The sequence below is a fragment of the Mustela putorius genome, unplaced genomic scaffold (assembly GCF_011764305.1).
Source record: "Mustela putorius furo isolate JIRA1106 unplaced genomic scaffold, ASM1176430v1.1 tig00003867_pilon_pilon_pilon, whole genome shotgun sequence".
Lineage (NCBI taxonomy): Eukaryota > Metazoa > Chordata > Mammalia > Carnivora > Mustelidae > Mustela > Mustela putorius.
In genome coordinates, this window is record NW_025422019.1 from 14415132 (window position 1) to 14437404 (window position 22273).

The window sequence follows — 22273 nt, forward strand, 5'->3', positions numbered from 1 at the left end:
CGGTGAGCTGGGGAGGGGCTCAGGGCTCCTGTCTTCCTGGGATTCGGAATTTGTCTTTCTTCTTGCCATCTTGCCTTCCATCAGTTGTTTATTTTATTACAGGCTCTCCTCCTTGCCTCTCTTCCGGAAACCCCAAGTACCTGTATGCATGTATTGGGGGAGGGATAAAGAGTTTAGAGCCTTCGAGCGGAGTGGCAGAAGTTCTAAACCTGGGCAGTGAAAGAACTCTGACCTGGAAATGAGGGGACCAAAGTCCTGGTCATTTCTCTGCTAATTGTGAGCAGGATAACCCTGCTAAAGTCATGGAATTTTTCTGGGCTTTGTTTGTGAGGTGAGGAGTAGAAGTGTCTGATACCTGGTGGTTCTAGTCGGCCTTCCCCTGGATCTCTGACCTCTGGGAGTTTGTTGGTGGCAGTGAGAATGTGTGGTGATAGAGGAGGTGATGGACGATGATGATGGTGGTGGAAGTGGTGACAGAGAGGGTGATGGGGTGAGGGTGATGGTGATGACGGTAGAGGAGGTGATGGAGAGGCTGATGTTGGGAATGATAATATCATGATGGAGAAGGAGGTGGTAGAGGAGGTGATGGAGACGGTGTGATGGTGGAACTGGTGACAGAGAGGGTGATGGGGTATGGGTGATGGTGATGACGGTAGAAGAGGTGATGGAGATGTAGCAGCAAAGAGGGGGTGGGGTAGAGGTGATGATGAAGGTACTAATGGTCATCCCTACGAAGGGCCCTTGGCTGGCAGCAGGCACGCTATTGAGCATTTTATTACCACGTTTCATTTTCCCAGCAGCTCTTGTTTGGTCCGTTTTATAGATAAGCTTGGATGAGTAAAGCTGAACGTCCCTTGGTGGGTGGAGTTGCCAGATGGAGGCAAAGCCAGAGGGGCCAGGAAATATACCACTGGAACATCTGTGATAAGCACAGAGCAGGAGGGTGGGTAAACCAGCCTTCCTCGTGTTTTCTTACCACATCCTCAGCCTCTATGACCAAGCTATGCCCCGATGGAAACTGAGGATTCTAATTGCAGGACTGCATTCTGCTGGGGCCACCTGTAAGATAACCTCGAAATAGTCTTTCCCACCCCCCACCACCCCCATCTCCAAATTTTCTTCTAGATGTTTCCTCTTCATCTCTAAATCATCAATTCGGCTGCTGACCTCAACCCTTATGCTTTGAGTCTTGGCCTGCAGCTTCTCTAATAAAGAATTGTGGCATCTTCACGGGGGCCATGATTTATCACATTATTGGGAGACAAATGACTGTCCTCCAACTTGTCTCTCTGGTAAATGTGGCTCTTACATATCCTGTTTTACCTGCTGACCCTCATTGTATGCTGCTTATACCCATCAGGCCATCTTGCGGAGAAACCGGATAAGAAACACGTTTTTTGTGTAGACAATCCAGGGATTGGCCAGTCGCACAGTGGGGTGGGATGCTAGAACTGTCGTCCCCCGAAGGCACTCGACAGAATCAAGACCTTTCAACCCCTGTCTAGACCTCTTTGTTGGGCTCAGGGGTTTTTGTCTTGCTTGAATGAGTGGCCAATTCTTTCTGGAAGGTCCCACTGTCTCCTTCCGTTCCCCTCAAGATGGGGGATGGCAGTCATGCAGGTGCTAGCCTCCGTGTCAGGAGGGTTAGTATGACACCCTCTGGATGGGAAGCTAGCTTCAGATTGACTCTGTATATATTAGATGCATTCAAGTTTGAAAATTTTAAAATTTATTTGACAGAGAGCATGAGCACACACAATCAGGGGGGGCAGCCCGCAGAGGAGAGGGGAAGCAGGCTTCCTGCTAAGCAGAGAACCCACCGTGGAGCTCGATCTGAGATCATGACCTGGGCTGAAGGCAGACACTTAACTCACTGAGCCACCCAGATGCCCTAGATGAATTCAAGTTTTAAATGCCCTCTTGCTCAGCCCTCACCTGGAACCTCCAGTACCCTCTGCACCTCCCACAAATGTTGACAGAGCAATCAGTACATAATGGTTTTCTGTCCTGTGCCGAGGATACAGGAGTGAATATGGGACATCTTGTTCCCATGGAGTTTATGGTCTAGTTGATGCTGTGGTCTTAGGATGACAGGGACAGGAGTAAAAGGTGCTAGTGATCTTGTAGTAGGAAACTTGAAGTACAGCCTTGTGGAGTCAGGAAGGCTTCCTGGAGGCAGTGACAGCAGAAACTTATTGAATAAGAGCTGAACAAAGTCTGGACAGTCAGGAGGAGAGGGGTGGGATGAAGGGACCGAAGGGAAGGAAGAGCAGAAGGGAGAGAGATGTGGTCTGGGTCTGGGCATGTGCAGAGTCTTGGGAGTCTCGGGAGGACAGACTGAGGGGTGTTCACCCCACCTGGGCCTGGCCTGCCTCAGTCATAGGCACTCAGCATCGGTTCTCTCAGGGTCTCTGTCTTGCTGCACAGAGGGGGCACAAGCAAGGACCATGGACCTAGAGAGGCAGGGGGAGATCTGCAGACACATCCACTTGTCTCCACGTTCCCAGAATGCTCTGATGCCTCTGCTGAGCACCGGCGGAGCGTGGCTTTACTCGAGGATAGTGTGGTTTCCCTGGATTTCGAGGGGAGCTCACGGCCAGTACAGACACCACCAGACTGGGATTCCCTGTGTTTGGACTCCTGGGCTGTGTGAATTTAGGCTCTTCACCCCACTTCCCTCGGGATTCTCCTGGTTTACCAGTAGACTCCACTCTTCTGTTTTTGGTTTTGTTTTGTTTTTTTTCAGAGCTGATGTCCTGAGGCTTTGATTATCTACCATTTGCAAGTACCTAAATTCCATTCAAACTGCTTTCAGCCATAAAAGCTGATGAGGGTTTGTATGTGGTGGGGGGGTGGTGGGATGAGTTGGTCCCCTGGAGGGGGGCCTGGCCATCCCACAGTCGGCAGCTTCCGCCCTCATTCGTGGCCCTCGTTACCAACACCCACTCCGTGCTGGGTGTTTCAAAAAAGGAAGCATTTCTTTCTTTCTTTTTTTTTTTTTTTAATTTTTTATTTGATAAAGAGATCACAAGTAGGCAGAGAGGCAGGCAGAGAAAGAGAGGGAAGCAGGCTCCCCGCTGAGCAGAAAGCCTGATGTGGGGCTCAATCCCAGGACCCTGAGATCATGACCCTAGCTGAGCTGAAGGCAGAGGCTTTAACGCACTGAGCCACCCAGGTGCCCCAAGGAAGCACATCTTGTTGAGGAACAGCCTCGGGCTTTTGTGGCTGCACCACACATCAGACCTAACTGTCCGCAGACTCAGGACCGACTTTTGCAAAGAAAGCTACACCGCTGCATACAGTTGAGATCCACATAGAAAAGTATGTATACAGTAGATTGCAGATGATCGTGGAGCGTGCATTCGTAAAGGAACAGAGGCACTAAAGCGTAACGCTGACCCTAAATGCTGCTTGCTTTGAGCACACATGACTGTCCTATAGCTCCCAGACAGGAGGGCTTGTTTTAGAAATACATATTTGCACTTGTAGCGATTTATAGTTGGTCGTCTTATCCTGAAGCTTGTAGAGCAGAGGAGATGGATGTGATGCTTAGCAAATCACAGACCATTTTGGAATCTGGGTCTCTGGCCTCAACCTGGTGGATGGAGCCACACGCAGGGCTGAGTCCTTTCCTAGGCTCCATCACATAGTGGGGCAAAGACGGGAACATCAAACCATCCGTCTTTGTGGACAGAAGCGGCCATGTGTGGCCTTTAGATCATTTTAAAATTGTGGCCTGTGCCCTTCTCTGAAAACAAATTCTCCCCGCTCTTCTGTCTTCTCCTTAACAACATTTCTCAATAGGAAAGAGGGCAAGAAGGCAGATGGATTTATACCGAAGTCACTCTGCCCGCAGGTCCCTGGGAAAGTGACCTTAAGGAATCCAGGCGTGCCCCGGCAGGGTGAGAGAACACGGGACGCAGAGTGGGATCTCGTGGGAGGGGGGTGTCCAGTGCTTGGCCAACACCTGGGTCCCTCACATCCCATCTGCATTGCTTCCGACGCCTTTCTGCTTTCCTTGGGCAAACCTTGGGTGCTCACCACGCACCACTTCCAGGAAGCCACCCATTAGGCTGAGGGGTTTGCCTGCTCCTGATGCAGTCACCTCCTCCAAGGCAGCCAAGAAGGTCTTGCAAAGGGAAAAGGTGTGTGGGGGGACAGCCTGAGCAAGGGCTGGCTGCAGCCTGGCTATGGTGACCTTGGGAAGAGACGGAGGGGAGAAAGGAGAAAGGCCAGAGAGACAGAAGAAAGGGAGGAGACAGGACCCCGGCAAGGGTGTGCACAGAAATGAGGGAAGGGTTCTCAGTTACTGTCCACTCAGTCCGCAGGCCTTCGGGGAAGATGGCACTTCAAAATGTGACCAGTGTGACCGTGACAGGGCCACACATGCCTGATGAAGCAGGCTTCCTCTCGGCTCGTGCTTGTCTTAGACTCGTTCTCAGATGTGGGTTAGCATCAGATCCAACGGGTGGGCTTGGTGCTTCCAGACTGCTGGGCTCTGCTTCCAGCGTCTCTGACTCAGCAGGTCGGGTTGGGATGGAAGATGGGTATTGCTAAGATGTTCCCCAGAGAGGCTGATGCCACTGTTCCTGTTTAGAGAACTACTGTCTCAGAGATGAGAGACCAGAGCAGGGTTCATGCTGGTTTGGGCTCCTTGGCTAGGACAAAGTCAGCGAGATCAAGGTCTCAACTAGCTGGCAGGAGCAGTCTGTCAAATGCAGAGATATAAATTGGGAAAGCACTAAAACCTTTTGTTGGATGTATTTGTCTTTTCCTGGCTTTTCATTCAACTAACCATATGCTTACTTTCCTCTGACAATTGCTATTTAAATGTCACTTGACAAGCAGCCTTTCCTTACCATACTTTACGCTGGTTAATTTATTGTCCACAAAACCTTATGGAGGGTTCTCTAATGGGCCTCCTTTCTCACTTTCTCCACCCACCCCTTCGTTGTTCTGGTTCTGGCCCTGGCTGGCAGCTCTCAGAATGTGCTGCTATTGGACTCCCCAACCTCTCTTCATGCCGTGTCTTTGCCTGGGTGCCCTTGTCCAGGCTAATCCGCGCTCTCCTTTGATTTTCTGGGCATTCACCCCCAGTGGGAGGGTCAACCAGACTGGGCCACCATGAAACTGTAGCCAGATGGCTCTCATGGCCCTTTGCTGGCAGTCACCCGGCTGTGGCTGCCTTGACCTCCTCAGCTTTTTATCACTAATGCCTAGGCCAGAGTCTGGCATAGACCTCAGCTAATCAGGAGATGGGTGCAGAGAGTCCAGAGAACATAAATTGGTTGGGGGAAGTGATCGGGGAGATATCTAACACCTACTCACTGCGGTTGGGTTAGACTAGAGAACTTGACTCTCGGGGCAGAAAGGAGAGAGAAAAGCTATGCTAAGCGCAGAAAACCTAAAGCATTCTCAACATCCCCCTGTACTCTGAGGCTTCAGTGAATTCCATAAAATGGGATTCCCAACACCAGGTAGAAAAGCAAATCTTTGGGATTCCTTTAAATCCCACAAACTACATTTGCTGGAGAGAGAGGGAATTTCCAGATCTTTCCGGCTTAGCACAGACAAAGTATTCTTTTCTAGCAGGTAGTTATGTAAAGTGGGCAGCCTGACAGATAGATGGAGCCCTTTTCAGCTGGGTCACCAGGTTAGGATCTGGATTCATGTCTTGTTTTCCAAACACGCTCCAGCTCCCCGTGGCTGCACTGGACCTTCTTTGTGGGGAAAGCATGTGGCCGAGGACCTTATTATGTGCTTATTTCTTGAGGAGCCTGGTGCTAAAACTGAATTCAGGCAGTGTGCAGAACAGATGTGCTGCCTTTAACTGAGATCTGAGACTGATCCGCCTCACCTTGCATGGCATTCCAGGCTGTGGATGGTCAGCATTTGAGTCTAAAACTGGAGCATAGGAAACTACACTTAACTAGAATGAGAGACTCGCTTGTCAATCTCAGGTACAATCCCATGTTCTGAGCAGTAAGTCAAGGCAGAGGGAGAGCTGTCACCTGGCCCTTGGGGGTCTTGAGTGAATCACTTAGCCTCAGTTCCATCATTTGTAAAACAAAGGGGTTCTGTGCTTGGTCTCTAGAGGGAGACCCACTTGGCTATCCTCTGAGGACTCTGAGATGAATTCTGGGGAGCACATGAAGAGCTACCTTCACTTAAAAGTCGAGAGAGGAGAAAAGAGAGCCCAGAGTCAGCAGCACGAACGTCACCCCATCCCAGGTGGCACAGTGTCACGTCTCCCACAGATAAAACCAGGCAGGCTGACTCAGACGCTGTTGAAATGTCAGGCTTTCGTGTGAGATGCTGTTGGACATCGGTATTACTTCTGTTTTTAAACAACATTACTCCGCTGAGAATAAATCTGTGTCATCGTCTAATGGCGCCTGTCATTTTAGTTGTAGTGATCAGGGAGGGAAAATGGAAGTACTTTATGTGGAAAAACAGCTAAGCTATAAAGGTATTTCTTAACCCAGAGCACAAGGCTGTCTGGAATATAATACAAATCTATCAATAATGCAGTTAAAACAGTTTACTTTCTTAACATGACTAGGTTCAGTTCACTGATCTTCGTTCAAGTTCCTAGTAAAGTTACTTATCTGCGGGCTACACATTGCACCATACAGACCAAAGCATTATAGATTTTTCCAAATGTGAGTCCAAACTGATGGCAGCCAAACATAAATTTAGTCAAGTCTTTAATATACTCTATTAAGGCCCGAATAAGATTTTCAAGCTTTGTCTCAGAGTAGCTAGGATGAGAGCTGGACCAGTTGCAAATAGCCCAATAAAAAGTTACCTTTGGACATGATATTTATTCTCACTGCCATCTAAAATAATGTATCATTTTTCTTTTTTCAAATGTAAAAGTGAGCAATTACTTGTCATTGTGAAATGACAGATTTTACAAGGGGGCTGGTTTGGTTCCCCCCAACTTGTCCCCAGAGGCTGACTTCTATTCCATGGCCCATAGAGGCACACTTCAGATCCGACAATGGTGAGTGCTTATATGCCTAATGCTCCATTTTCCTAGAACAAAACTATCTTCCAAAGCATAGGAGCAAAGACACCACCACTTCTGCCCACCTCTGCTTGCAGTGGGAGAAGAATATTCCAACAGCCCAACCAAGTATCTGGCACAATCTGCTATTCCACAATGCTGAGGCAGGGTTTAGAATGAGAAATACAAAATACCATTTTGTGCTTTGAGAATTATTTAGGCCATCACTAACTGAGAGTCCCCTCCTATGGAAGGCTTTTCATATGTAAAGATTGGCTGGACCTGCTCTACCCAAGGCTGGGATATGGGATTTGGGTCCACTCAGCTGCCTCAGAATCTTTTTTTTTTTTAATTAATTTTATTTTTTTCATTATGTTCAGTTAGCCAACATAGAGTACATCATTAGTTTTTGATGTTCAGTGATTCATTCGTTGTGTCTAACACCCAGTGCTCATCATGTCACATGCCCTCCTTAATGCTCATCACTCGACTACCCCAGCACCCCCCCCCCCCCGCCGTAACCCTCGATTTGTTTCCTGGAGTCCTGAGTCTCTCATGGTTTGTCTCCCTCTCTGATTTCTTTCTGCTCAGTTTTCCCTCCCTTCCTCTGTGGTTTTCCGCACTATTCCTTATATTCCACATATGAGTGAAACCATACGATAATCACATCCGAATCTTAGGAAGAGTATTAGGAATCTTAGGATTCCTTGGTTGGACAGGACTCCCTGGGTATGTGGCTGGGAAGGGGCAGGTAGGAAAATGGGAGGAGACACTAAGGAGTCCTTCTGTGGGGACGGGTACTTGACCCTGTGCCACAGACACTAGCCAGGTACGGCTAGTAACCAACGGAACAGTGTAAGAACAAAAGCCACATTGAGTCTCAAAGTATGAAAAAAAAATAATGTTAAAACTCTCAATTTTAGGTTGATTGCATGTTGACATTGCATGTGAAATAATATTTACCGTAGATTCGGTTAGGAAATGTTAAAATTGACACCCCCTTTTTCTACTTTTTGGATGTGACTATTCAAAATCTTAATTTTAAAGCCACCTACCACCACCTATATTTCTAGTGATCAGTGCTACTTTATATCCATTTCACAGGGTGGAATTATGGCTCATGTTCACATGTTTCCTATATTTTTTAAGCAGAAGAAAATGAGAAACAATCGTAATCTGGAGTCTTTCAGAAAAAATAAATGTATAAGGGAGAGTCTGAGAGTCTGGCAAGCACATGTCCTAGTTGTAGGATGTGGGCAACTCACCTGAGACTCAACTTCCTCTTCTATAAAATGTACATAGTAAGAGCTTTGATCTCACCAGGTTATTGTCAGAAGTGACAAATGCAGAGCAAAGCAGCACAGAGCGCTCAGCTCAGAACCTGACATCGTGAACAATCAATGCTTCGTTATTCTTGGTTATACGTCAAGATTTTTCTGATGCCTTATCATTTTTGTTTAAGATTCAGAGAGAGCGAGTGCTATGAGCAGGGGTAGGAGCAGAGGGAGAGGGAGAAGAACACTCCTCTCTGAACGGGGAGCCCAATATGGGGCTCGATCCCAGGACCCTGACATTATGACCTGAGCTGCAGGCAGACGCTGTAGGAGCCACCCAGGCGCCCCTCTAATGGCTCATTTTTACTTAATCCCTGTGGCTTTCTAACTCCGCTCCTTGTCTCTCTTGTTCTCCAAGTTCCTTTTGGCCATCCTGCCTTCTGCTGTATACCAGACAGCCAAGGTTTCGCCTTATCCCTGCAGAAGCGTGGGTCTGGTTCCCTATTTTTGGCAACTTGTTCAGAATAAGGCACCTCCCACTTACTGACTTTAGCTCACTTGGATTTCAGAGCAAAAATTTTCTCCTGGCTAAAACTGCCAATCAGGACACAGCACTTTGACTGCTCGTGTCCCTTGCCTCATCCCCAAGATACCTGGTCTTGCCTTCGACTGCACTGCTTCTTTTGACGAGGTCAGTCAAGACCAACTGATGCCACCAAAGAGGGTGAAGGTAACAAGAAAGTTGATGTAACCCGTTGCTCAGGAGAACCAGGCCAAGGCCAGAACAACTTTGTAACTTGTCCCCAAACCTGGCCTTTTTTCTGTTTTCCTTCGAGGGGCTTGAAAAGCCATGCTGTGTTCAAGTAAGGACAAGTGGGTTCTCTTCGCCTTCTAGATTCTTGCTGCCTGAAGTGGCGCCTCCCACAGTGGAGCAGAACACACATCCGAAATCCTGTGCTCGATGTCCATGTTCTGGGAACTAAGTCTTCAGATGAAGCTGGCTGTACTTGTCTGCAGTGGCAGAGAATAGAAAAGAACTTAAGCCTCAATGAAGACATGTAGCTTCCCTAGGTATGAGAAGCTTCCTAGCTCTTTCAGTTAATGAGATGAACCTTTCAGTCAGAACTGCTTCCAATATAAACAAGGAGAAATCACTTACGGACCCACTTGGAACAGCACACGCGGCTAGAATGCGTCCATGACCATGCTTTTTGAAGCAGTGGAAAAAAGGCTCCCAATTGCCTATGCAAGTATTTTTGTTGTTGTTTAAACACAGAGAAATGATTCTTCCCATCCACTAGCTTTAACTAGGTGATTCAGATGATACCCCTTAGGTGATTTTTCTTTTTTTTCTTTTACTTTTTTTTTTTTTTTGGCTTTTTTGATTCACTGAGTGTTCTCAGGGAAGCAAACTCAATGAAATAAGCAAACTGGTTTGTGTTTTAAGCTTGGGCTGAGGTTTGACAAGAGAAACCCTTGGAAATTATCAGGGGGAGTGGAGCTTCCTGGGCCTTTTTTGCGGACAGCTAGTATTTGTGGAGGATTTGTTGAGGGAACTGGGTTATTACCAGGGTAGAGAACATACTCAGGGCCACTCAGCCACCAGGTAAGGCAGGCATGCCAAGGGGAGTGCATGTGAGAGGGCCAACCCTGGAGGCATGAACAGGGCTGGTTTTCTGGGAGCATTTGTGAACAAAATGTTTACCATGGATCAGAGGCAGTCAGAGATTATTGCCAACCATCGCTTCCCTGTGGATCTTCCTTACTATGAGAAGCAGATTTAGGAGAGAGAGGGGGCATTTCTAAAAATTCTGTACACAGCTTTAAGATACCAGCTCTCCACACAGGAACTTACATTCTGGTGCCTGGGCTCTGGAGTGAAGAGAGCAAATGCTCTGTAGATTACTGGTCTTCCTTTTTGGGGATGTGTTTTTTGGTGGTGGTTGTGTTTTGTTTTTTTGGTCACTGTAGATAAATGTTCCTTTTCTCTGTTAGAGGTCGTAGAAACAGAGATAAGTGTGTTAAGTTGAGATGTAAATAAAGGGGCATGCAAATATGTCCCTACAGTCATCCTGTGATCTGCTTACGGGTCAGAGCGGTGTCCCTTGAGGGCCTGATCCTTTTGGAGGCTGATGTAGCTCAGAGCCACAAAGGCCATGAGCATGCTATTGGCTAAACTTGAAAGATGTTTTGTATTTTCCATTACTTGAGGATAATTGTCTTTTTCCCCCACGAGGATGGAAGAGATGACACAACGAAATATATTTAAAAAGGAACAGAAGTACTGTTGCAGGAACGAGAATTAGAATTATAGGTGTACACCCCTAGTAAATACATGTCCAAGAAACATTCTCAGTGACAGGCTCTTCCCGATTTTGTGTCCCTTGAAATTGAATGCACAATCAGTGTGACTAAACATGCCTCTTTGTGACAAGGGACACCATTTCCATTTGTCTTGAAAATATCACTGGGTCTTTATGTGGACATTCTTCAAAGTACAAATATTGTTTCACCTGATTTTGCAGAGTGTATACATCTATTTCCTGAAAAAGAACTGGATTGCTAGACTACATAATATGCTTTCTGGATACCCAACAATGAAAACTTTTTTTTTTTTTTTTTTTTTAAATTAAGAGCTGTCAACAGGTACAAACAATTGTCTAAAGCATTTAACTGTCTAACACAGTCCACGCCCCCCGGGCTTGAAACACTGTGAAATTCCTTTTTGCTAGCAGCAAGAGAAGCTGTCAGGCACAACACTGAAAAATCGGTACCATTTCCTGACCTACGTAAGCGCAGATCTAGGGAGCTCACTATTTTGTTTCTTGCATTATTGTTCTCATGCTGTTTCTGTCTTGCCTCTCGCCTGCTCAGGGCTGATTGTCGTGACCTTGGCGGTCTGCTGGATGCCTAACCAGGTGCGGAGGATTATGGCAGCGGCTAAACCCAAGCACGACTGGACCAAGACCTACTTCCGGGCGTACATGATCCTCCTCCCCTTCTCCGACACCTTCTTCTACCTGAGCTCCATCATCAACCCGCTCCTGTACAACGTGTCCTCGCAGCAGTTCCGCAGGGTGTTCGGCCAGGTGCTGCGCTGCCACCTGACGCTGCCCCACGCCAACCACAGCAAGCACCTGCGCGCCCACGGCGCCTGCACCGCCGCCAGCACCCGCTCAGCACGCCGCCCCCTGATCTTCAGGGCTTCGCGGTCCAACTCCTCTGCAAGAACCAACAAGGTTTTCTTGAGCACTTTCCAGAGCGAGGCCAAGCCCCAGTCTGAGCCCCAGCAATTGAGTCTCGAGTCACTAGAGCCCAACTCGGCAACGAAACCCCCCACTCCTGCCACGGGGAATGGTTTGCAGGAGCACGAAGTGTGAATGTCAGGTATGGAAGCCTTGAAGGCTAACCGGCCTTCTAACTCCCCCAACGAAAGCAACATTATCCTGACACAGCGGTGACGAACTGTGCCCTTAGGAGGGACAGCAGTGGGAGCTAGGGGCCTTGGGGGAAAATGGATGCCCACCTAAGTGCCTTCTAAGGGCGGATTCTGCCAGCTGGACCTTGACTCGGGAGAGACAGGGCAGACTTTTGCTTACGCCTTCCCTTTCTTTAAAAACACGCTGAAAATTCAGACTGAATTTATTCAGAGCTTACAAAAAATGTTTTACACTGCGCTCTTTCAGTGACGAAGGAACTGAACGAAAGAGAACACACTCCCCTCCCCACCCAGAATAACAGGACACCCAGGAGAAGCTTGGGGAGCAGAGGGCCCGAAGAACAAAGCAGGAGGGACGAGCATCTCCTTCAGCTTCAGCAGTGAGCCAAGAGGAGGGCCAAGTGGAGGAGCACGACGGTGGTGGGGAGCCCGGGCCGGAGGGCCAAGGCGGAACTGCTCCGTTTCTTGGGCCGGGGCCCGTTGCAAAGAGGGGTGTTGCAGCAGCTGATGCACACTGAGTTCAGTTTCCCAGGGGAGCAGAAGGACTGGTACCCGGCGGAGGCGATGAGGCAGGCCGCTGAAGACGCACACGACTTCCGGTACATGACGCCTGCAACACAGACCCAAGGACTTGGGTTAATGCCGGTGCCCAAAGGGGAGCTCATCCTTCCTCCTCCCACAGCCCACGCACCTGGAGGGGTGACGAAGGTGGTTTGGGTTGTTTCCTTGAGCACCACCCCTCCCCCACCACGACCTATAAGGAAGAGGACTTCTTCCCCATATAGCTCCTTTACTTTTGACAAATTGCAGTATCTCCACTAGCTGTTTGGAACAAAGAGCTATTAAACCAAAGTTCGCTTTTAAAAATGGTACAAAAATTATTTACCTTTTTTTAAAATTGCTGTAGCTATCTCATGCCATGGAGAATGATACTGTATCACCTATGGATGTAATCAAATCAAAATTCTCCAAAGAACTAACCCCCATGAGAATAAGATCTCTACTGAAGGGGCCCTGGTTTTTCTGAGGTTTCAAGGTTCCCTAGATTGTAGAGAGGGCGTGGCCCAATGTTGACAATGTACCCAGAAGAGCCTTATTCTAGGAAACAACTTTGCCCTCAGAATATATGGCCATCTGCCTATGTAGCGTCACACCACCTCCTTTTAGTAACATACTATGTAGTTATGTGAAGGAGCACTTAAAACCTGTCCAACTGACAGCACAGTCCTCAGAGAAGGTTATCTTGAATACTCAAGTTCTTTAAGCTGGAACCTTATTCAAATCAAATAATAGCTAACTTCATTTGCGTGCTTACCTGTAGGCCATGCAGTTTACAGTGGACTACTGTGTACTGGTTCAACCCTACAAGAGAGATCCCCATTTCACAGATGGGGAGCCTGAAGGGCAAGAGAAATTTAGGAACTTACTCAAGGTCACACTCCTGAGAAATAGAGGAGCTGGGATTTGAACCTAAATTCTGGCTCCATTCTGTCACATCCTGACTAGTATATATACTAAAGTTGCCAGCCAGTAAACCACAAAAATATTTTTTTTCGGGGGGTGGGTGGTGAGAGGACAACAATATCTCCTACTGAAGCTGGACCTGGACATGAGTGGCTCTGGCTTGTGTGCTTCCCTGCACAGCTGAGGGCTCCAGCCCACCTCACCTTCGGACTCCCTGTGGAGATGGGTGTTTGCAGGCAGTGCTTCTGTTTGCACCTTCCTCCCCCTTCTGAATCGTGGTTTTGGGTTATGGAGAAATAGTAAAGAATTGAGCAACCTAAAACTTCCAAGTGGGAGGTAAATAAATACTTTAAAACACAATAGACTGTAGCTGCTCTGGTAAGATTTATCAGGTAAGATATCTCAGACGGGGGGGGGGGGGGGGGGGGGCGGTGGTGGTGGTGGTGGTGGGGTATGTGTGTGTGTGTGTGTGTGAGTGAGTGAGTCACTGTCTGATTTGCAGGAAACCTGCTGCTGGGCATTGCCCATTTTATTCTCAGAGTCCCTACATTTTTCTATCCATTGCCATTTTAGGAGCTTCTGCTGTCATTTGCTAGTTCAATGTCAATAAACTTTCTTGAAGTGAACTTTAAAAATTAAGAATACTTCATGTATTTTTCACTGTAAAAAAAAACAAAAAAACAATGAGATAAGGTGAAGATGCCCCCTAGAAATACCACAGGGGTGCCTGGGTGGCTCAGTGGGTTAAAGCTTCTGCCTTCGGCTCAGGTCATGAACCCAGAGCTCTGGGATCAAGCCCCGATTCAGGCTCTCTGCTTGGCAGGGAGCCTGCTTCTCCCCACCTCTGCCTGCCTCTCTGCCTACTTGTGATCTCTGTCTATCAAATAAATAAAATCTTAAAAAAAAAAAAGATGTCGAGTGGCTGGACTAAAATACCACCACCACCATCAAAACAAGACCCATCTCTACAGTGCCTACAAATTAACTGCAGAAACTACATGCAAATGGAAACCAAAAGAAAGCTGGGAGAGCTCACTTGAACAAAACTGGCTCTAAAGGACTGTAATAAGAGACAAAGTAGGGCATTACACAAAGGGGTCAATCCAGCAAGATAGAACATTTGTAAATATTTATGCACCAACATAGAAGCACCTAAATCTATAAAACAAATATTAATAGACCTAAGGGAGAAATAGAAATGCAATACCTGGGGAACCTTAATACCCCATTTATGTTAACAGACCATCCAGACAGAAAATCAACAAGGAAACTTACACCTTCGGTAACATTGAACTTGAGGTAGAATGTTCTGTATATGTTAAGCCCATCAAAAAGCCACAGGGCAGAGAGAGAAGATGGCACAGGAGGAGGATCCTGAGCTCACCTCGTTCCACAGCCATACCCAGGCAATAACCATATCTAGGCAACTAACTGAAAATAACTTGAAAATTGGAAGACCAGATATTCTACAACTCCACAGAGAAAACACCACACAGATGAGGATAGGAGGGTTAGAGATGCAGTTGAGAAGTGAACCCCTAGAACAAATATGAGACACAACATGGGGACTCAAGTCCCCATGGTTAAAGAGACAGCATGTCAAATAAATTGGCCTGAGACACAGCATAGAAACAGTACTTTGCAAAGCACCTGGGGTATGTGTAATGGACATGTATTGACTAATCTTAGAATGTGTGCCGGAGGGGCAGGGATCTTCAGGAGATTTCTCTGGGTACAAACTGCTGGGTACCATTTTTCTCATCCTCCCCCAGCCTAGACAGCCATCACTTGCTGGAGCCAGTTCTAGTACTTTGCTAGTATCTACTTTGCTAGTATCCAAAGGACTCCAGCTCTGAAAAAGGGAGGAGATGAGCCTGCTTCTAGGAGTCTTAACTGGAAGAAGCAAGCCCTGCCCTTTGGTACAGGGAGGGTAGGGCAGAGACTAATTGCAGACAGTTAGGATGAGGGCTGCCGCCTGGCCCCAATCTACCAGCAAGCTCACAGTGGCTATAGCTGGGTTTCTCAACAGCAGGTGAAACAAACCCTGCCTGGAGTGCCCATAGCAACAAAGTGGCTTACTGCAGCCAGCTTGGCTGAGGCCAACTCTACCCCACCATGTCCAGAGCAAATGTGGTTCAGCCACAATGGGAGGGCCTGGTTCTGTTGATGCACTATAGAGCATCATAGGACCTCTTCTATACAAGGCCACCTAATAGACAGAAACACACACAGAGTACTAGAGAGGATGAGACAGAAGAATATGTCTTAAATGAAAGAACAAGATAGAATCACAATAAAAAAGTGAAGCTGAGATACGCTGGAGAGAATGGATCAACTCAGAACTTCAACAAGAGATGAGAGATCTAAAAAGAACCCAGTCAGAGCTAAAGAATCCAACAACTGAAATGAAAAGATACACTGGAAGGAACTAACAGCAGATTAGAGGATGCAAAAGAAGGTATCATCAACCTGGAAGAGAGGGTAATGGAAAGCACCAAGCTCACAGCAAAAAGAAAAAGGGAATGAAAAATGAGAGCAAGTTAAGGAAACTCTGCAACATCATGAAGCATTAAAAGATTTGTATTATAGGAATCCCAGGAGAAGGAGAGAGAAGGGGCAAATACATATTTGAAGGAATAACTGAAAACTTGGCTAATCTGGGGAAGACAACAGACATCCAGATCTAGGAGGCACAGAGGGCCCCTAAGATGGTGAATCAAAGGTACACACCAAGATACGTAGTAGTTAAAAGGGCAGAAAGTGGTGACAAAAAGAGAATCTTAAAAGCAGCAAGAAGAAAGAAAAGTTATATGCAAGGGAAACCACAACAAAGCTATCAGCTAATTTTTCTTTCTTTCTTTCTTTCTTTCTTTCTTTTAAGATTTTATTTATGGATTTGACAGAGAGAGAGAGAGAGAGATCACAAGTAGGCAGAGAAGCAGGCAGAGAGCTCTATGTGGGGCTGGATCCCTAGACTCCGAGATCATGACCTGAGCCAAAGGCAGAGGCTTAACCCACTGAGCCACCCAGGTGCCCCATCAACTGATTTTTTAACAGAAACATTGCAGGGTGCAAGGGAGTTTCATGATGTATTCAAAGTGCTAAAAGGAAAAAAACAAGCAAACTCAGAACCAAGAATCTACTCTGTCCAGTAAAGCTATCATTCAGAGTAGAAGGAGAAAGAGTTTCCCAAATAAAAGTTAAAAGTGTTCATTGGCACAACACTGGTCTAGAAGGAAATGCTGAAAGGAATCCTTTAAATGTATACAAATCATAACTAGAGGAAAATTATGAAAGGAAAAAATTACATGAGTGAAAGCAAGCATATAGTAAAGATACTGGGTTAATCACTTATAAAGCCCATATAGAGACTAAAATACAAAAGTTGTTAAATTTATTTACATCTATAAAAATTAGTCAAAGAATACACAAGATAAAAATATGTAAGATATAGCATGTATGTGAAATATCAAAGGGGAATAAAGATGTGAGGCTTTTACAGTGTTTTTGAACTTAAGTGAACATCAACTTAATATAGACTGCTATGCACGTAGGATGTTACATATGAAGCCAATGGTAACCACAAACCGAAAAACTATAAAAGATACACAAAAAATAAAACCAAGCATAACACTAAAGAAAACCATTAAACCACAAAAGAGAACAGAGAAGAAGAAACAGAGTAGAACTACTAGAACTGGAAAACAATTAAAATGGCAATAAATACATACCTATCAATAATTGCTTTAAATGTAAATGGACTAAATGCTATCATCAAAAGAAGGTGACCAGATGGATAAAAACCAACACCCATCTATCTGCTGCCTACAGGATACGAACTTCAGACCTAAAGACACAGGTGAAGGGATGGATAAAGGTACTCTAAGCAGATGGAAGGGGTGGGGAGAAGCCAGCGTAGCAATTTTTATCAAACAAAATAGATTTTAAAACAAAGAACAGAGTGAAAGAAGAAGAAGGGCATTATATAATGATAAAAGGCTTAATTAAACAAGAAGATACACCAATTATAAATATGCATCCATCATAGGAGAACCTAAATACATAAAGCAAATATGAAGAGACTCAAAGGAAGAAATTGACAGTAATGCAGTAAGACTAGGGAATTTTAACACCCCCCTCAAATCAATGGCTCATCTAGACAGAAAATCAACAAAGAAACAGTGGCTTTTGGTGACATGTTAAGCCAGATGGAACTAACATTCCACACCCAAACAGCAGACTATACATTCTTTTCAAGTACACACAGAAACTCTCCAAGACAGATATGTTAGGCCACAAACCAGATCTCAATAAATTTAAGAAAACTGAAGTAATCCCAGGTAAGTATTGTTACTAGGCTATACTTGATATGTTACCTTTCCCAACCATAGCAACATGAAACTAGAAATCAATTACCAGGGGGGGAAAAATGAAAAACAAAAACAAAAGCAAACATATTCTACTCAACAACAAATGGATCACAAATCAAAGAGGAAATTAAAAAATACATGGAGACAAATTAAAGTGAAAACACAAAAATCTTTGAGACACAGTAAAAGCAGTTCTAAGAGGGAAGTTTACATTCATATAGGAATAACTCAAGAAACAAGAAAAATCTTAATCTAACTTTATACTTAAAGGAACTAGAAAGAGAAGAACAAAGCCCAGTTAGAAGAAAGGAAATAATAAAGATTAGGTCCGAAAAATACTAAATACAGACAAAAAAAGTAGAAAAGGTCAATAAAATCAAGAGTTCATTCTTTGAAAAGATAAACCAAATTGATAAACGTTTAGTCAGACTTCTCAAGAGAAAAAGAGCACTCAAAATCAGAAATGAAAAGCAAATGCTATCACAGATTGTAAGAGAAACTATGAAAAGTTATATGCCAATAAATTAAACAACCTAGATAAATCCCTAGAAAAAATACAGCCTTCCAAAACTGAATCTGGAAGAAATAGAAAATTTGAACAGACAAGATGCTAGTAATAAAAGTGAATCAGTAATCAAAAAGGTCCAGGACCTTTTTGAAGTTCAGGACCAGATGGCGGCACAGGTGAATTCTACCAAGAATTAAAAAATATATATATATATCTATTCTTCTTAAACTATTCCAAAAAAATAGAAGGGGGGGCTTTTAAGTTCATTCTTTGAGGCCCACATTACCATGAGGCCAAAACCAGAAAAAACACTACCAAAAAACAAACAAACAAAACAACAGCAGCAGCAAGACAACTACAAGGCCAATATCCCCCAGGAACATAAACATTAGCAAAGCAAACTCAAAAATACGTTAAGTCCTTCACCATAATCAATTTGGATTTATTCCAGAAATGCAAGGTTGGTTCCATACTCACAAATCAATATATCGCACTAACAAGAGGAAGGATAAAAACCATATGGCCATCTCAGTGGGTATCAGAAAAAGCATTTGACAAAATACAACAATGTTCATGACTTAAAAAAAACTCTCAGCAAAGTGAGTTTAGGGAGAACATACCTCAACATAATAAAAGCCATATGTGAAAAACCCACACCTAACATCACACTCAGTAGTGAAATACTGAAAGCTTTTCTTCTAAGATCAGGAAACCAACAAGGATGTCCACTCTCGCCATTTTTATTAAACATAATAATGGATGGCCTGGTGATAGCAATCAAGAAAGAAAGAAAAGGAATCTGAATTGATAAGAAGTGAAACTGACTATTTACAGGATACATGACTCCTCATATAGAAAGCCTTAATGAATAGATGAATTCCATAAAGCTGCAAGGTTCAAAGTTAATCGGTGGCATTTTTGTACACTACTAACAAAGTAGCAGAAAGAGAAACTATTTTTGTGCCGTCCCATTTACAACTGCACAAAAATAAAAAATTCCTAGGAATAAATTGAATGAAGGAGGTGAAAGGCTATACTCTGAAAACTAAAACGCACTGATGAAAGAAAGTGATGATACAAACAAATGGAAAGATACTCCATGATCGTGGATTGGAAGGCTATTGTTAAAATGCCCATACTACCCAAAGCAATCTACAGATTTAGTGCTGTCCGCATCAAAATACCAATAGCATTTTTCATAGAATTAGAACAGATATCCTAACATTTGTATGGAACCACAAAAGCTCTTGAACAGCCAAAGCAATCTTCAGAAAGTAGAACAAAACTGGAGGTATCACATTCAATCCCAGATTTCAAGATATACTACAAAACTATAATAATCAAAATGGTATGGTACTGGCATAAAAATATAGATACAAAGAATAGGATAGGGAACCCAGAAATAAACCCACCCTTGTCAAATAAGCCATGACAAAGGAGGTAAGAACAGTCAATTGGAAAATGTCAGCCTTTTTTTTTTTTTTTAAAGATTTTATTTATTTGACAGAGACAGTGAGACAGGGAATACAAGCAGGGGGCATGGGAGAGGGAGAAGCAGGCTTCCGGATGAGCAGGGGGCCTGATGTGGGGCTCGATCCCATGACCTTGGGATCATGACCTGAGCTGAAGGCAGACTCTTAATGACTGAGTCACTCAGGCACCCCAGAAATGACAGTCTTTTCAATAAATGGTATAGGTAAAATTGGACAAGAAATAGAAAAGAATAAAACTTTACCACTTCGTATACCATACACAAAAGTAAACTCAAAATGGATTAAAGACCAAAATATGAGACCTGAAACCATAAAACTCCTCAAAGGAAATAGAGGCAATATTCTCTTGGGCATTAGTCTTAACAGCACACATATGGTTGTATCTCCTCAGGCAGGGAAAACGAAAGCAAAAGTAAACTACTGGGACTATCACAAAATTAAAGAAGTTTTTGCATGGCAAAGAAAAACATGAATAAAACAAAAAAGACAGCCCACTGAATAGAAGATATTTTCAAGTTATATATCTGGTAAGGGTTAATACCCAAAATATAAAATGAACTTACACAACTGAACACCAAAAAATAATAATAGTCAATTAAAAATGGACAGAGAACCTGAAGAGACATTGTTTCAAAGAAGACATACAGATGGCCAACAGACACGTGAGAAAAGATTCAACATCACTCATCATCAGAGCAATGTGAATCAAAACCATGGTGAGATATGACCTCACACCAGTCAGAGTGGCTGGTATCAAAAATGCAAGAAATAGTGAATTTTGGCAGGGATTTAACCTTCGTGTACTATCAGTAGGAATGTAAATTGGTATAACTATTGTGGAAAATGTATGAAGTTCCCTCAAAAAATTAAAAAAAAATAGGAATACTAATATGATCCTGTAATTCTACTACTGAGTATTTATCCCAATAAAACAAAACACTAAGTTAAAAAGATAGGGGCACCTGGGTGGCTGAATGGGTTAAACCTCTACCTTTGGCTCAGGTCACGATCTCAGGGTGCTGGGATTGAGCCCTGCATCAGGCTCTCTGCTCGGCAGCGAGCCTGCTTCCCCTTCTCTCTCTACCTGCCTCTCTGCCTACTTGTGATCTCTCGCTCTGTTAAATAAATAAACAAAATCTTTAAAAAAAAAGATATAAGCAACCTTATGTTTATTGAAACATTATGTACAATAGCTAAGGTATGGAAAGAACCTAACTGTCCATATGTGATAAAAATGTACAATGGAATATTACTCAGCAATAAAAAAGAATGAAATCTTGTCATTTTGACAACATGGATGGACCTGGAGAGTATTATGCTATGTGAAATATACTAAATGAACTCACTTATATTGTGAAATCTAAAACACAAAACAAGGGTGCCTGCATGGCTCAGTCGGTTAAGTGCCTGACTCGGTTTTAGTGCAGGTCATGATCTCAGTGTCATAAGATCAAGCCCTGCTTTGGGCTCTATGTTGGTCACAGAGTGTGTTTAAGCTTCTCCCTCTCTTTCTGCCTCTCTACCCCCCACTCACACTCTCACTCTCTCTCTTCCTCTAAACAACAAAAGCAAAATGAAACCAAACATGCTTAAACACAGAGAACAAACTTGTGGCTGCTAGAGAAGCAGTGGGTGGGAGATAGGCAAAACAGATGAAGAGGGCTAAGAGTCACAAACTTCCAGTTGTAAAATAAGTCACAGAAATGAAAAAGTACAGCACAGAGAACATCATCAGAAATACTGTAATAATGTGAGCAGGGGAAAGCAACGGAATATACAGTCTTCTCAAGTGCACATGGAACATTCTTTAGAATGGATCATATGTTTAGTCACGAAACAAGTCTTAACAAATTTGAGAAAAGTGAAAATATATCAAGCATCTTTTCAGTGGTATGAAATTAGAGATTATTTAGAAGAAGAAAACTGGAACTTCACAGATACGTGGAGATTAAACAACAAGCTACTAAACCACCAGTGGGTCAACAAAGAAATCAAGATAAATTAAAAAATACCTTAAGACAAATGATAATGGAAATGCATCATAACAAAACTTAGGAATGCAGCTAAAGCAATTCTAAGAAGGAAGTTCATAGTGATAAGTACCTACCTCAAGAAATAAAAGTCTCAAACTACCTAGTACACCTCAAGGAACCAGAAAAAGAACGGAGTTCAAAGTTAGCAGAAGGAAGGAAATAATGGTCAAAGCAGAAGTAAATGATGTAGAAGACAGAAAAATAATAAGAAAGAATAACCAAACTAGGAGTTGGTTTTTTGAAAAGATAAAATTGGCAAGCTTGTAGCTAGAAAGACTAAGAAAAATGAGAGGATTCAAATAAATAAAACAAGAAATGGAAGAGGGGCTATTATAATACCACAGAAACACAAAGGATCATGAGACCACCGTGAATGGATTACAAGCCAAAAAAGAGCCCAAAATATACAACAGGGGGGAAAACAGTCTCTTCAATAAACGGTGCTGGGAAAACTGGATGAGTGCCTAACACTAAAGACAAACATTAACCCAAAATGGATTAAAGACTTGAATGTAAGACCTGAAATCATAAAACTCCTAGAAAAAAACATGAGGAATAGGCAACTTGACACTGGTCTTCATGATGATTTTTGGTATTTGATACTAAAAGCAAAAGCTCCAATAACAGTAATTAATAAGTGTAAGGAACTTAAATTGAAAAGCTTCTGCAAAACAAGAGAAACC

General features: G+C 43.9%; 2 protein-coding genes across 2 annotated transcripts in view; one reads left to right on the forward strand and one right to left on the reverse strand.

Annotated features, from left to right (window-relative positions):
- The window catches only part of GPR39 (G protein-coupled receptor 39), a 199485-nt gene extending 186891 nt beyond the window's left edge, over window positions 1-12594 (forward strand). The window contains exon 2 of the mRNA XM_004773366.3: window positions 11158-12594. Within this exon, the coding sequence (XP_004773423.1) occupies window positions 11158-11663 (506 nt within the window). The 3' untranslated portion in view covers window positions 11664-12594. The remainder of the gene's footprint in view (window positions 1-11157) is intronic.
- The window catches only part of LYPD1 (LY6/PLAUR domain containing 1), a 43344-nt gene continuing 32978 nt past the window's right edge, over window positions 11908-22273 (reverse strand). The window contains exon 3 of the mRNA XM_004773365.3: window positions 11908-12332. Coding sequence (XP_004773422.1) covers window positions 12097-12332 — 236 coding nt within the window. The 3' untranslated portion in view covers window positions 11908-12096. The remainder of the gene's footprint in view (window positions 12333-22273) is intronic.